This window comes from Lytechinus pictus, chromosome 17 (genome assembly GCF_037042905.1).
Source record: "Lytechinus pictus isolate F3 Inbred chromosome 17, Lp3.0, whole genome shotgun sequence".
In the NCBI taxonomy this organism is placed as follows: Eukaryota; Metazoa; Echinodermata; class Echinoidea; order Temnopleuroida; family Toxopneustidae; genus Lytechinus; species Lytechinus pictus.
Genome location: NC_087261.1, coordinates 5,736,107 through 5,753,756, shown reverse-complemented (window position 1 = coordinate 5,753,756; position 17,650 = coordinate 5,736,107). Strand labels below are relative to the sequence as shown.

General features: G+C 37.2%; 1 protein-coding gene across 1 annotated transcript; it reads left to right on the top strand.

Annotated features, from left to right (window-relative positions):
* The first annotated feature begins 9 nt into the window (after positions 1-9).
* On the top strand, positions 10-16,599 carry LOC129280438 (EGF-like repeat and discoidin I-like domain-containing protein 3). Its single transcript, XM_064112168.1, has 9 exons — positions 10-74; positions 2,831-2,897; positions 4,351-4,542; positions 6,675-6,779; positions 7,268-7,423; positions 8,324-8,491; positions 9,787-10,112; positions 10,327-10,483; positions 16,346-16,599. Exons 1-9 carry the CDS (start codon positions 36-38, stop codon positions 16,597-16,599), a joined length of 1,464 nt encoding a protein of 487 aa, XP_063968238.1. The 5' UTR covers positions 10-35.
* The last annotated feature ends 1,051 nt before the right edge of the window (positions 16,600-17,650 follow it).

The following is a 17,650-nucleotide window of genomic DNA, read 5'->3' as shown; positions in this document are numbered from 1 at the left end:
AGAATTGGATGTCTTTGAGCATCCAGCGGAGCATCATGTCTAAACATGGGACACAGAAATGGAATCTAATTAAGGTAAGCAAATTTCTGTAATTTTGGTTGACCAAATCCAATAGAGTTTCTAACCAGTGGAAACTAAAAGGGTTTATATTAAGGGTCAAGTCCACCCCAGAATAATGTTGATTTGAATAAACAGAGAAAAATCAAACTAGCATAATGCTGAAAATTTCATCAAAATCGGATGTAAAATAAGAAAGTTATGGCATTTCGACGTTTCGCTTATTTTTTCACAAAACAGTGATATGCACATACAAATGAGTCAGTCGATGATGTCCATCACTCACTATTCTTTTGGTTTTTATTGTTTGAATTATACAATATTTCATTTTTTTACATATGTGACCATAAGGACCAACTTGACTGAACCATATAATATTAAACAATGTTCATTCCACATGTTCAGGGAGGAATTAATCGTTGTTTAACTTGACAATGAGAAGAAAATTACACTATTTCATATTTCATATAATAAAATACAAAAGAAATAAAGAGTGGATGATGTCATCAGTCTCCCGATTTGCATACTGACCTGGATGTGCATATAAATGTTTAGTGAAATTAAGCGAAACTTTAAAATGTCATAATTTTTTTATTTTACAACCGATTTTAATGATATTTTCAGTGTTATGCTTGTTGGATTTTTCTCTTTTTATTCAAATCAAATTTATGTTGGGGTGGATTTGTCCTTTAATGTTATCGATAGACCCACCCTACCTCCACTGTTACATAATATATTTGTGTGTATATTTGAAGGATCCAGTCTCTAATCGTATTCACCACACTTTTGCAAAGATTGAGTACCTAAATCTATCGGAAAATAATGATAATGATAATGATGATGATGATAATAATAATAACAACAACAACAATAATAACAATAATACTATCGATGATAATAATGATTAATAGTACAGATTTTTAGAGTGCAGAAAATATTCACTAGAGTAAGCCTGTACTGCACTACACGACTCATAAAATGTTTATTGATGTGTTGTGAGTTTTAATTCAAAGTTGTTTTACAGATGGTGCTTTCCTAACTTCTAAGGCTAAGCTATTCCTCATCTTGGGGGCTACACAAACAAATTTATGCTCGATCACCTAGCGTTACTTTTGTTTTGAAGGATGGGATCTGTAAAAGCAGATAATCCATTAAACTACACCATATTGCGATCATGATCATGATGATGACTGGATTTATAACTGAACAATCCTGTAATGTAGTCAGGAGCTTGACCAAGAAGTGCTTTCATTTGACCAAATGAGAATAAGACCATGGGGCCCGTTTCTTAAAGATTTACAACTGTTGTAACTTTGCCATTATGGCAACCACCAAGGCAACCTTGATTCTGATTGGCTGCTGAGCTCTGTTACCATGGTAGTTGCCACAATGGCAAAGTTACAATATTTGCAAGTCCTTTATGAAACGGGCCCCAGGTATATATTAGACCAATTGCAAATTAGATATAATTATTAGCTAACAAAAGGGGTTAAGTCCATGTGTTATTAGACAAACGGAGAATTAGTCCAACTGTTGTAAGACCAAGTGGGTAAAAACCGAATTTTCCACTGGCTCTGCTGCTGTACTCTATATTAGCCTGCCCTAAAGGTAAATTACCAGTTGGTCTAAACCTAATTTGACTAATGACTGTTTAGCCTCATCCTATACATGGTCTAATTCCATTTCGTCCAAAACCAGTTTACCTTTTGGTCTAATTGTCATTTTCCCTATTTAACATTCCGTTAAATTTCAATTTGGTATAAGATATATATTGTTTGGGATTTTGGATTTATATGGGATTTAGACGAAAAAGGTGAATATACCATTTGTGGGTGCGTCGTGGTTAAGTGGTTCTGACTCTCGCCTTTCAAACAGAGGGTCGTGATTTCGAATCCTAGCCATGGCGTGTTTTCCTTCAGCAAATCACCCAAGTGAGCTAAATGGGTACCGGCAGGAAGTTATTCCACAAAAACCTGTGCGCACCAGAATCGGTAGACTAGCTTAGCCGGGGTACCATAGGAGCTTCTTGAGCACCTAGCAAGGTGGATACGTGCGCTATAAATATCTTATATTAGTATTATTTGACGATTCGGCAATTATACCGAGTGGTCATGAGACCAAGCAAGAATTCGACCAAGTCCTATACATAAGACCAAGTGAAAGTAAGTCCAAAAAGTTACTAGAGCAAAAGGGTTTAGCTCCTATGGCTCCAACTGCTACTGCTAGACCAAGTGGATATAACCCCCAAAACACAAAAATAATAATAAATTATAATAATAGTAATACACACACATGCACCCTCATACATACACACCCAAACACCCACACACACACACACTCACACACACACACACACACACACACACACATACCCTCACCCCCAACATAAGACTCACCATGAGTCACCACAACCCCGGGACCACAACGTATACAACCTTATTACAAACAACGACACTCACCTGGACGCACATACACTACACGCCAGACTGGTGTTTGAAGATGTTTGTGTGATGGGCGACAATATGTGGTTCTAAGTTTCTTTTTGCCGACACTAATTGGCACAATATGCTTAAAAATGAGTCTGGCAAGTGCAGCACATGTCGCGAGGCGACAATTTGTGGTGTCAGGTTTTGCACAAATTGTCGCGGGGTGACAATTTGTGCTGGGTGACAATTTGTGGTGCAAATACGTTCTCAGACATATCTGGCTGGAATGATCATTTGGATGTATACATGTATTCATAAATAAATCATTTGATGTTTGTAATACTCAGGAAACTGGTCAAGGGACAGTTACTTTCTTCATCCTGCTCGTGACCGCGATCACATTTTGTGCAACAGGTATAACTGAAAATCTTTATATATTAAACAGGTATACCTGTTCCGTATTTCATTTGAACTAGTCATGATGGTGGACCCGTGGTAGCGTCAAGTCAATATTAATGCTGATTTTTTTATGCATTACTGTAGAGAGCTAAGGGACTTCTGATTATAGTTAAGCGCTATATAAGCAAGTATGCTTATTATAAAAGCTATTATCTATGTATATTTCTCATATATAAGTAATAAATACGTGACAAATATTGAATAGGTAAAAACTATCATATTCTTTTTCAACATCAAAGATATGTTGAAAGTTATTGCTGTATGGTAGTGTAAATACCTTTAGGTGGGTTTCGTGCATGTACAGTTGAACTATTGGGAACTAGACATATGATTACTAGGACAAAATAATTGTTTGGATAAAGTAAATTCTAACTGATTTGGATCAAATAATTCATGAAGAACTCCATAATTAGCCGCAGTAAGCTTGACCATTCAACGCATTTTCCGTTATACTTAACAATTTATGTTTGATTAAATTCAAGGTTCGCTCCACTCCTACCCCCTTTTCAGGGAGGGGGTTGGATTTAAATAAATTTCTGAAGCCAGAATTGATAGGTAGACAGTTATTTTAAAATACATCGATACAATATATCAAATTAATGACATTGTGCAGCAAGCATATCGCATTGATTAACTTAACCTCGCGATAAAACTCGCTTGCCGCGCAAGACTTCTGTTTTGACCGATATTCAATAATTCACGTTTTTCAAGTGCCATCTATTCACTCGGCATTAATTATCGATGTCCATTAGCCTTTCTATTGAGGTTAGATGACAATCATCTTTATAGCTGTGACATAATTCGAAATCAATATCATTTCTTACTTTTACTCAACCTATCCTTGATATCTAATACGAAAATAATTGAATGGAAATGAATATACAAATAAAAAGATAACAAAATAAGTAAATGATATGAATAAAGAAATAATAGATAAATAAATGAGTAAATAAGTAAACAAATATAAAGATGAATAAATAGACGCATCGGTAAATTTTGTCCAAGAGACTCATACCACCCCATACATTAATAGGCCTTATTGGTACGCCCAACCTGAAAACTTACCTGAACTAAAGTTTTTTTTTTTATATACATTGAGTTATTGTTCAGGTATGTATTATATGTAAATAGTTTTGTTCTGCTCTAAAGCGCCTTGAGCATCTAATCAGGATGGAAAGTGCGCTATATAAATCCCATGTATTATTATTATTATTATTATTATTATTATTATTATTATTATTGTTATTAAAGTGGGGGGTGGAGGTACCCTGACAATTACTTGGCCTTATAAAAAACGAAAAACCGGAAATTGGAAAATAGAAATTAGGAAATTAACTTTGAAGTCAAGCAAATGAAAGCTACCATATTTTAAAAATCACCTGTTTATCCCTTCATAATTTCATTGTAGCATCGTCTGACGTCCAAGATGGGTGCCCTCACGTAACCATGACGTCATGTCCAACAATTACTAGAGAGAATGGCGAAACTGTGCAATACATACCGAAACCCCTAACACTTGATCTGGATTGGATAACTCAAAAGATATCCAAACATCATGAGATTTCTGAGGATGCTCATCATTATTTTTGCACCGTACCAGGTAAATAGGAATTGGGACATTTAGTTATTGAAAAAAAGTGGTGTATAAATTGTTCATCTCCTTCATAAACATATGTTTCTGTAATAGCAAAGTTCATATATCTTGGAATGATTTTATCATTCTATTATATATTACATTATTATATTTTAAAGATATATTCTGTTATTGCGGAGGTGTTGTAATCTTGTAGTTAAGACACCTGTCCTTTAATCAAAGGAACACGGGTTCGAATCCCAGTTATGGAGTGTATTCCTTCATTTATTCACATTGTGCTACACTGAGGTGAATGGGTAATCGGCAGGATTATCCTCGAATGCACCAAACGCTTTAAGCAACTGGAGATGAAGCCGGACTTATACTGTATAGGGTGTGCCATTGAAAAGGCAACTATAGATAATCGGCGCATCATACATGCTATATTATAATTATTATTATGTGAGGGGTTGTTTAATATGCAAACTGAAAGTATAAGTTGTTTTAGTTGAGAATTAATAGACAAAACATTCGACTGGGTAAATTGTATTTTTAAAACAAGATATTATTAAATGAAAAGGTGTTTATATGGCCAGGCTTCCTACCCGTCTTCATGCGATTTCCGTTTGCACTTGAAGTTTAAACTGTTGTAAAAACACAAAGTTGAAAACTACGCTACTTCTATTTTCTTATAATCACACAAGGAAAACCGAATCTAAATGTCACAATTTTCCATGATGATTAGTTAAAGAGAGAGAGATAGAGAGAGAGAGAGGGTGAATGAAAGAGAAGAAGAGTGAGACCCAACACTGAAAAAAGGAACATAAGCGGAAGCATATCGTGCATGTTACATTGAACATTACAGTGATTCAAGGGAGTAAGGGATGTGAAATAAAACACAATTAAAGCTGGGTAAAGGATTATAACATCAAATATACCAGTCTTAGAACAATTATTTAGAGCTTTCTATTGGGATCCTTCTGCACAAACATGAAATATTTTCTTGTAAAATGGGAGCACCGAGGCTGGTCCTCTCATTTCCATTGTATATGCATACTTGCTAGGATGATGTTCCCTTTGTCCTCTGTTGGAAAAGTAGTGGTAATATATTTATATACATATTTAATTTATTTATTTTCATTGGGTACTCAAAACTAATTCACAAGGTACAAATACGGATTTATATAAGTTAGATGACAAAACAAACTTTTTAAAATGCTGCGCAATCCTATCATGCTTTGCAGCAATAATACCATGGTCACATTTATTCTACGGCGGCCGTACGTCGAGTCGAAAACAGCCGTTTCAACATTTTTGTATACCAGCTAAATATAGGTGGTTTGAATTTGCTCTAGAGCAAATGTGACCATGGTATATTCAGATCTGTACTTCATCTTTTCGAGTTCTCGTGTTATTGAAAGGTCGGATGACAGTGTTCTTATCAAGACGACGCAACTTGCCATGAAAGGATGATTGATTAATTAAGATAGTGTTCTCTGATACAGATCACTTCATGTGTTAATATGATTACGGCTTTGTATAGGTTTTTAACCAGATACATGTCGATATTCAATATAATTGACACGAGACCCGAAGAGTGATGATTAATCACCTAATCTACATGGCATAGTAAGACGCGATTTGAAAATGAATATTTGTTGTGTGATTAATGAATTAACTAATCAATTAGCAATTAGTGTATGCATTTGATGTTATTTTTATTATTTTATTTCAAGTTCAGTTATTTACTTATTATGATTATTATGATCATTCTTTTCTCGGGGGGGGGGGGGGGCAAGAAAAATATGGGACGATTATTTCAATACCAGGAGTGTCATAACAAGGGTAGCATGGAGGTGGCAGACTCCTGATAAGGCATGAAGTAGGGTCATATCAATCAGTCCCCCGCTCGCATTAAATCAGTGTCAATTATTATATAAGGGCGGCTAGCATATGTGATGGTTGAGTTTGAAGATATGGTTGCTACATGATCATACAATAATTACCAAAAGATTTTCATATAATATTATTTTTAATCAGTTTAATGTAAATGTACATTGTGCTTCTTGTTCTGGGCATGATGTATTTTTCAGCACACAAACTCTTAGATGTCATACAAACGATATATTTCTTATCGATCTTTCGTTCTACTATTGCAGCATGTCTTTCGAACCCTTGCCTGTATGGAGGAACTTGCGAGGAAACAGAAATTGGATTCTCTTGTATCTGCATCAATGGTTACCAGGGTAACAGATGCGAAAATGGTAAGTGACCACAACCCTAATCCTAGCCCTTACTGTAGCCTTTATTTCCTTTGCCACGATGTGAATCCATTTACTTGCAATATTATATCATACACTTCATCGTCCATGAGATAATAATAGACATAATAAATAAATACCAATCAATTTCAATACTGAATCTACGACGCACAGTTAACGAATGGAAGAAACAATCTTCCCTAAAGCTGATGATGCATAAAACCTTCAGTTTGACGTCGTGATTTACCATGTCCAAATATGGGATTTCTTTAAAATCTAGTCTAATTGGAGTACATTTTGTTTTTGTAACGCGGTATAGCAAACACATCGGAAAAATCCACATTCTCAAGAGAATTATGGTTTTATATTTATATATTACTTTCACACTAACTCCAGCATTGAAGGATCAAACAATCCATTAACCATATCTCAATAGTGCTATTAATAACACATCTTTCAGTTCTTGTATTTTTTAAATTCAATATGTATAGAACATGTCCTGTCTGTAAAGCTTCTTGGTGATAATATATCCGAGGGACCACTCGCTCTGACATCCCATCCGCGCCCTAACACGTATTTCCTGATACATCAACACCAATGGAACATGAAACTATCTCAGCTGGCATGTCAGTACCTAGGTTTTGAAGGTACTTATCACCTTATATGATTTGCCGATCATCGATGTTATCCGAGTTATTGGTATCCTCGTAATTGTCACAGTCATCATCACCATCGTCATCATCATCATCGTCATCATCATCATTATCATCATTATCATTATCATCATTATCATCACTATCATCTATGTTATCATCATCATCATCATCATCATCATCATCATCATCATCAACAACCGTCATTGTGGTTGGTTTAGCAAGTGTGCACCTAACAGGCTGCTTGAAATGCTATGAAACCAGTGGCCGGGTAATAATAATTGTGAAGCGCTTTGATCAGTCGTAGATTGATTAAGCGCTATATAAATGCAAGTTATTATAATCATCATCATCATCATCATCATCATCATCACCATCATCATCATCATCATCACCATCATGATAATCCTCATCATTGCATTTTGATATTTGTATATACGGCCTGCCGGTTCATTCTCAATTCAAGTGCCCCTTTTTACTTAAATAATCATGAGGAATAGAAAAAAGAGGTTCGGGTTCGTGGAATCAAAGATAGTAGCTCAGTTTATTTAAAGTATAATTTTAACAAGTAGGTTTCGATGGCAAGGAATTGATTTAAGCTTTTTATATCTCAAGAATAATGTACAACTGTAATATTTCAACACATGAAAACTCCCGTATCTTATCAAAATAAGATTTTATTGCAAGGACAAAGGGGAGGCTGATTATTTATTGTAGTACCTGTCTACATGATACAATTGTTCATGTTTTTTTTTATTCAATGTCTGGAAGCATCGTGTTCAGTCACTCGTTCTATATAGGTATATAAAATATATGTGTATAATATATATAGTATATGTATATATTGGTTCTACAAATCTTGTGATTTTCTTTCTTTGCATCCCCACAAACAAGGGGTATTTGCCACTGTAAGCGGTGCGCTGTATGATTCCATCGACCCCCCTTCTGAGGTTGTATCAGTGGTGTGTCCTGATGACGTCATGAACATAACTGAGTGCTGGTACGAGACTAGAGTTGGTGGAATCAACGAAAGCGAGACTATAGCCGTAATATGTTGCCCTGGTGAGTATATCTGATATGCGACTATTGCTGAACTACTATTACTACCACTACCTTTGCTATTAGTTTTTAACTGAACAAATTATCCAAAACATTATCATCAAGACAGCTAAGGTCAATTATGTATTTAAATGCTTCTATTATGATAAAACATAATAGGGAAAGGAGGAGTATACATATACCAGTGTTCTGGGTATTGTGGTATGATACTACAGAAGAAGTTACAGTTTTAATATTAGAATAATAATCATCGCTGTTATTAGTAGTTTTTTTATCGATTGGAAAAAAATCCTAGGCCTAATATGATAAACATGGTCTTAGAGATTTCAATATGCCTTGCCAACTACACTGGCACCCAGTGGCGGACCTCCACCCGGAGGAGACAAAGCATTGGGGAGGGGGCACATCATTGTTTACAAACAATACAGTGCCCCTCCAATGCTTTGTCTCCTCCGGGTCACGGTCACGGTCCGCTTCTGTTGGCACCACAAAGTAGAATACCTTGCTATATTTTAAACAATGTTGTGTCCTCGCAGTATTTAATCAGCATTTTTTTTTCTGTCTGACAGGTCGGATCTTGCCACTTTCTTGATTTTGATTCGCTTAGAAACATTTACTATGAACTGATGTATGTTTTGATTCATCCAGTAAGAAGGACAAATAACGATTATTCTGACCTTACTGTTTGAAATGGAGGGAACAGTGTCATGTCCCAACGGTCCGATCCAGGACGCTTCTTCAGCGTCAGATTTATTTCTAATCGTTATTTACTGTTACTATGGTAACTGTCTGTTAAAATGGGTCTTGTCGGATAAAAATTCCGACAAGTCCTATTATAAAACAGCCTTCTGTTGTCACTGACGAAAGAAAAACATCATGACGGCCTCAAACTGTAGGAGAAACTGGAAATAGTCAATGTTCTACTGCAACTCTGATTTACACGCATAACTTTTATTCAAGATCTAACAGTTACAAGACATGCCTGGTGTTCGATGAAAAAGTGTCCCAGGTCTGTGTCACACTTTGCCTTCCATTATGGAGCAACATGTTGTTAACATGTGGTTCCATAATGGACAACATAATGGATGTCTTTTTAAAAAATACATTCAAACCGTGATTTATAGCATGAACAAGAACAAAGGCTCATGTATAGTGTGGGAAAAGGAATGGCGGTGTGAACTAAAATGAAATGAGAAAATTAGGACGCAATGTATTACCAATAATTCTAGTTTATTCATTATTTATTCAATATTTTTCACACCTTGATTTAATAACGTGTATCTTGCCATTTACCACAGTGAACTCGTGTAATGTATCTGGCAGACCTCTTGGCCTTGAGAGTGGTGCGTTGCCGGATTCGGCAATATCTGAGTCGGAATGCTTTGACACTAACCTGCACTGCGCTCGTCATGGTCGGTTAAACCATAATGGTGCCTGGAGTCCAGTCAATCGCAATGAATATCAATGGATGCAGGTCCAATTCGAATCCAGTTTTGTTATAACGGCTGTAACCGTTCAGGGAAGGCCCGACTACAGTCATTGGGTCACATCATTTGTCGTTTCTTCTAGTTTGGACACCATTACTTGGACTTATTATCTAAGTGTGTACTCTGCATCAGTCGAGGTAATAATAAAAGGGGGAAATATAACCGTACAACCGTAGAAAATTATCGGATGATAAACCTTCAGTCATGTTGTCTAAAATATAGCATACATAAAGCAATACTGCGAACAATTATTTTGTTAACAGTGTGTGAGAAACAGTCACAGTGCCCAAATTTATACCGTCCAATTTTCTTGGAAACTATATATTTTATTAAATAATTGTTTTATTCTAGGTATTTCCAGGAAATTATGACACAAACAGCTACGTGACTCATATGTTCATTAGGCCAATCACTGGGCAATCTTTTCGGATTCATCCAAAGACATTTTACGGCCGTATAGCTATGAGGATGGAATTATATGGATTTGGACCTGTAACAGATGTCATAGGTATGTACAGAAGGGGTCCACTCGCCAGTCATAATGACCACTAGTCATGATAGCAATAAGGGCCGCTATTCATAAGGGTCTTTGTTCATAGAGGTCGCTAGTCATAATCAACGATGGGGGTCGCCATTCATAATCAAACAAGATGGTCGCTAGTCATAATCAAGGAAGAGGGTCGCCAGTCATAAGGAGGAAAATGGTTCGTTGATGATAAGGGTCGCCAGTCATAATGGTGGATGAGGGTCGCCATTCACAATAGTAGAAGGGGTTCACCAGTCATAATAATAGATGAAGGTTGTCAATCATTACAGATGGGGTTCGCCAGTCGCAATAATTATATATGAGAGTCGCCAGTTATAATGGTAGAGGAGGGTCGCCAGTCATAATAGTAGATGAGGGTCGCCAGTCAAAATAATAGATGAGGGTCGCCAGTCAAAATAATAGATGAGGGTCGCCAGTCATAATAGTAGAAAAGTTTCGCCAGTCAATATCCCGACCTTTCGTTGGAGAACGCGAACGCTTATTTACGACGGTAGTTGATTTTGGAAGAGACTTTGGGGCCCGTCGTCATGGTCGTAAAACTCTGTCCTGCAATGCAAATTGTGTGACATGAGATTTTTTTGTTTCGCATCTGGAACGGAAACATTCAATCTGCTTTTCGTGTGCAAAATTCTGGTTGTTTACTACATGTATGGCAACAGCGATATTTAGGACGACTTTCCAGAGCCACATTTGGTTCCTCCCAGTGCTCGAGATGCCGCCCGGGGGCACACCTCAATTGAAGAGTAGATACCAGGCCCGACCACGCGTAAAAAGCGAAATAGTGGGCAAGTACGTTACGTATAGGCCTATGTAACGTTATAAGGGTGTCCAAAATGATGTTTAAAATACTGAAAAGGGGGATATATTTCCCATACTTGTAGGCTTTCACATGCTAAATACTTGTTAAGGGATGCATTTTCATAATCTGGAAAAGACTTGCTTCCCTTGTTTAGGGTGCTTTTCGAAACCCCATGGTCGTGCCTGGTATCCACTCATCAAGGTAAGTGTTCCCCCTGGAATTAGAATCAAATCCCTCATTTCTGGGGAAAGTAAAACATATTGCCCATTTCATTGTGTGCTAGAGGCATATCGTTTGTGTAGGAGTAAACAAAAGAAACCCCCCCGCAACGTTGTGTCCTCTTGTTGGAAAGGCAATAATCTGGCTTAGTCCTTCATCTGGATTGTTCATTGTCTCACTGAGGAATTTCTGTTTACCATGTATATCAGGAAATTAATATTATTATTGCATACGCCTTACGTAGAAACTATAGCTTTAATATGTAGAGATGGTTGCCATAATAGGAGATTTATCAAAGAGGAAAGAACAGAAAATGGATGCTTCATCATGAAGCAGCAACTGGATTCAGCAAGAACGTCTAATCACGATTCCTGTGTCTGAGATAAATCTATACCTGTATCTGTATATGCATTTTAAGCCTTCATCATGAATTTATGAATGGCTTTCATGTCGCTCGTATAGGCAAATGCCCATTGTTACTCTTATTAAGCATGCCCAAAGATCTTGTCATCTAAGCAAGTACTCATGTTCACCACCAAGACACGTGATGATGATGGGTTCTTTTAAAGCACCAGTATCAGCTTCAGCTAGGCGCTCATGGCACTTGCTAAAAAATAGGAAATATCTCACAAATTTTAATATCTTCCTGGCCTTCAAACAGTGCTTAGGATCATCATTCAGCTCAAGTACTGTCCTAGTAATGCTACAATTGAGTTATTATTGGGGTAATTTGGAATGGGGAACAGAAAGGTCTTCAGGTAGGACTCAAAAGTTGATTGGGTCTCTGCTCCCCTGATAAATTTGGGAAGGCTATTCCACAGCTTTGGCCCAAAGATGTAGAAGGCTCTGTCAACCCAGGTTGTGTGGATGAGAGATTCCCTCAGCAATGCTTGATCTGCTGTTCTGAAACTACTTGTTGGTCTATGCTGAGATAAGAGCTCTGATATGTAGGGTGGAGATTTAACGTTAAGTGCTTTAAATACAAGGACCCAAAGTTTATAAGCTAAGTGGTGTGCTACAAGGACCAAATATTCGAAGCCAATGGGCTTTTATTTGTACGGGTGTGACATCTTGTGCTGATCAATTGGCACTCCAGGAGCTTGCTTTGTAGAGACTTTATGTTTCTTGCGAGTATAGTCCACGCTAAGCGTGGACTATACTCGCAAGAAACATAAAGTCTCTACAAAGTCAAGAAGAGAGCAAGACTTGGATGGGAGTAATGAAGCATTCAAGCAGTGGGATCCATGTAGAATGGACTCATCATTGTCCAATATGAGTGGGGTAACTGCTCGTGACAAATTAACCAAGCAAAAAGTGTAGAGAAGGTCATCATGGTTAATACACATAATCTACATGGAATTTTCGAGGAAAGTACCACGAATGTGTTATCTTGAATATGTCGGAAGCTTATTTGCATAATATGTAAATTACACTTAAGATATTAAGTTGATTACTAATTTATTTGCCATTCTTAGTCACAACATATTGATCCAGACTGAAATGTTTTCATAACTGTTTTTGTGAGAAAAATAAAAAAATCTGGATTTTTTTTCCGTACTAAGATGCTCATATAATATGCAAATGCGGCAGATTTATTTACGATTTTTTATCTAGAAAATAAACTTATCATGGGTTTTCGTTCAATTCGTATTGTTTTCTGAACTTGATTTCCAATATTTGGATTATTTTCCTCTTTTGTAATTTGCATAAAATGCTAATTTTGTGATTTTCCAATATGCTTGTATATTCAAGGACTTCTAATATGGTGTTGAAGAAACCTCCTGTAAGGTATTGCCATATTCCAAGTTCAGTAGATAATCTACTTACGTTAGATACTTTTATTTGCATAATATGCAAATTACACTACAGACACTAAGCTGAATACAAGTGTATTCAACGTCCTTAGTGATAGCAGCATGTAAATTTCAACATAAATGAAATTTTCAAGCAGTTAATGAGAGAAAAATCACAATATCTTGACATTTTTTCAGATAAGGGTGCTTATTTGCATATTATGCAAATGAGGTAGACTTTTTTTGATTTTTGACAAAAAAAAAACATTGAATACAGTTATTTGTCATGAATTTTCGCTCAAGTTAAATTGTTTTGGACATTCAATTTTTAATTTTTGGGCTATTTTCCTTATTTTTCTAACTTTTTATGGCTAATTTGCATAATATGCAAATTTTATAAATTTCCACTGCTTGGATTTCTTGGGACTTTTAGTATGTTATATTTAGGGGACCTTCCCTGAAAGCATTGCAGTGGAATATCTCGTGTTGCAATTAGTGGTGGGTCAAACCCTATATTGCCTGAACTAATATGTACTTGATTTATTTGAAAAACCACTTTCTTATCCATGTCATATTCTATTTTAGGTCCTGCATTGCGAATATCTCCAGCCATCAGTCGTAACTTGTATGGTGCGGGTGTCGCGGGAAAGAATATTGCACACGAAAAGCAGATCTATAGGGCATGTAAACCCTCTGTAACACAAAACTTAGCATTGTAGAGCAGTTTTCTACGTTTGATTCTATTGACTATGACGCACAATCAATCTTAAAAATCAAGTGTATGATTAAGCGTCAACTTTTGTGTTAGGGGACCCTAATATTAGCGCCGTGAGGATTGCGAAAGGTGCCAATGATGACTGGTGAACATTTTTCTATTATGAATAGCGGCCCTCTTCTACTATTAAGACTGGCAAACCTTATTTACTATGATTAATGGAGCCTCTTGCTTTTTATGACCTTCGACCCTCATTTTTATTAAGACTAGCAATCTTCATGATCAATTACCCTTATGGTCCATTATGGATAGCGTCCCTAATCTTGTATTATGAATATCGGACCTTATGACTCATGGTCCTTATGACATTATGACTAGTGACCCCCTTTTCACTATTATGACTAGCGAACTTTCGGGTACAGGATTGTACATGTTATGACAAGCGGTCCTCGTGACCAGTTACTATTAAGAACAAAAAAATGAACAAACATTGACGTTGCTGGCCGTCCATAGTTGTGATTGATTGGATCAATCACAACCCTTTGTAAGACGGGGCCGTGATACAATCTTTAGTCCCACTCATTAATATTCATGAATTGAGCTGCGATTACCGTGCATGTGCAATTTGCGTTTGCGATTTTTTTGGAATCGGCTGTGAATTAATACGTTTGAGGAAACTTACTGGCTCTAAATCAACAATTTTGAGACTAATCGGAGGATGGATATGGAGTGCAATTAGAGTTAGGAAGATCATTTTTATATTCTGTATAAGGTCATATTGTTGCATAATATTTATATTTCCCCCATAAAATCCCACCTTTGTCACTCGGGAGTATCAGAGCGAGTTTTGTACCTTGATGTTCGGGTAGGTGAAGTGAAGTTGAGTTGAGCCTACGCTGTACACGAACATCACTTGAGGTACGGCCACCTCAGCACAGAACTCTGTGTGATGTGTTGACGTTTGCGGCGGCGGGCGCCGCCCAAGGCAAGACCACGGGAGCGTTTCATGAAAGGACTTGTCGGACGTTTTATCCGACAAGTCCTGTTTATCCGACAGTTACCATAGTAACAGTGCCTCTCCGCCAATCAGAATCGAGGAAAGTTGTCAGATCTGACAACTTGTCGGACAAAATGTTGATGATACACACCCCTGTGCACAACAAAAAAAAGTCAAACCTACCGGTGCGGCAGTACCGAGAACTAATAAACCAATTTAGCTGATCTTTTTATCCTGAATAAATATTTTCTAATAAATAAATAAATAAATAAAATGTGACATTGGTTCTCATTTTTGAATTATGATTAAGATACAATTCTATGCAAATGACTGCCATATATTTTGATCATCAAGTTTGGAGACGCCTGATCAAGTTGTCAAGATGTAAAACAAGGTGATTCAAGATCCGGCCAGTAATCCTATGCGCTGCATCTTGAGGGAAACTGCAGCTGCGCAATCGCTAGCTCAGTTACTTGAAGCGGGTAGACGCAGCGCGCAGCCTGCACATGAACTGGCACTGGCTAGCAGCAATAGCTTAGGAGCTAGGACCCAGGTCTACCTTGTGACCGTCTAACTAGGGCCTAGCTAGGCCTAATTTGAAGAGGGCAAGATTGACGACAGATCTACATGTAGATGAACTTGATCTACAGTCCTAACTTTATAGAAGGTATATAAAACAAATACACAATGCCTTTCTTGGATCCAGCAAATGGGTTATGAAGAGAGATTAATAGTAACTTTGTTACCTTATGGCAACTTTCCATCACATTAACTTTTTTATATATTTTTTTATCCAGAGTTTTTGCTAAATCCTCGAAATACATTATATATTTGTATACTATATTACTCTTAATATATACTGTAAAAGTTCAATGCAACCGACTCAATGTAAGGGATAGGCCTATAATAACGTTAACTCCATCGGGTCCAATTGAAATAGTATAAAACAGAAAAAAAGAGAAATAGATTCATTCAGAAAAGAATGAAAAAATAATAAGAAATATAGGCGACTCTATTAAATGATGACATTTTGGTTTAAAAGACTTTAAGATGATATCCACAACATTTTCTTATCTGTTTGTTTGCACTCAAAGCTGGTCCAGTGGTTTCATTTTCATGAGTCGCTAAGTTGACATTCATGATTCAAACTTCGCCCTTTGTCCGGGGGGGGGGGGGTGTTCACCATAGCAAGCATTATAAATAAATTGTAGCCTCATTGGCAAGCATTGCTAGAACGTTTGCACCCTCAATTGTTTGGGAATGGATTATCTACTGTATACTGATCTGTTATTCATTTCAGCGGAACTAAACGTTGAAGGCAAACCTGGATGTCGTCCTCCTATGTTAGGAGAGGGGCTCGGCGTAGAGGACGGTCGCATACCAGACAGCAGTTTGACTGCCTCATCGTTCCATTCAGCCGGCCATGAACCATACAGGGGCAGACTTAATACACCCGAAGGTCCTGGCATAGCTGTTGGGGCATGGGTCGCCGTTAAGACGGATAGCAACAAATGGGTGAAAGTAATTTTTTTCAACGTGTCTGAATTTAACTGAAGCGTATTAAAATGTATAGCTGATGCTACATTCCATCGTCGATAGCGCGTGTTCGCCCTGCGATATGGGCTTCCAGGGACGAGATATACAGAACAGAACCCAGGTAAAAAAAACAGTTAAGGACCAGTTCATCCAACTGATAGTGGTACCAGTTGATTCCAGTTAGCGAACTGGATTCAATATGGAAATTGGAATACTGGAATCCAGTTGACATATTGTAACTGGTACCAGTTGGAAATACCAGTTGGCAACTGTTCCTAACCGGTGCCAGTTAAAACCAGTTGGAAACATGACTGGTCAACTGGTGCCAGTTAGGACCAGTTGGAAACATGACTTGTCAACTGGTGCCAGTTAAAACCAGTTGGAAACACCAATTGTCAACTGGTGCCAGTTAGGACCAGTTGGAAAGGTGACAGCCCGCTAGACCGAGGGTCCGCGAGACCGAGGGTCCGCTAGACCGAGGGTCCACTAGACCGAGCAGGGTGACCAGATTTCACAAAATGAAATACGGGACAAAAAAGATCAACAAAGAAGGCTACACAGTGTTACACCTGTGAAAAATTATAAAGAATTGGAAGGGAGCTCAGGGTGAACGAAAGAATGAAGGAGAGAAAGAAAAGACGAAAGAAAGGGGATGAATTGAGAAGAAAGAAAGAAAAAAGTAAGGGGAAAATGAAGAAAAATTAAAAAAAAATCAAAGAAAAGAAAGTTAGAATAAGAGGATTAAAGAATAAAAGAGAGAAAAATGATTCCGTCATTCTTTGAATTGAATACAGAAAGAAAGAAAAAGAAAGGAATGGAAGAAGAATACATGTGTGAAAGACAAAATAAAGGAGAGAAAGAAAAAAGTAAGAAAAAGGAGGAGAAAAGAAAGAATGAAGGAAAGAAAAATGTTTCCTTCATTCTTTGAAAGGAAGAAGGAAAGCAGTAAGGGAGGAGGGAAGGAAGGAATTAACAGAAGGAGGGAGAGAGAGAATAAGGGAAAGAATTAGAAGGAAAAGTAAAATGAAGAATGAAAGAAAGGAGGAAAGAGAGGGAGGAAGAATGAAGT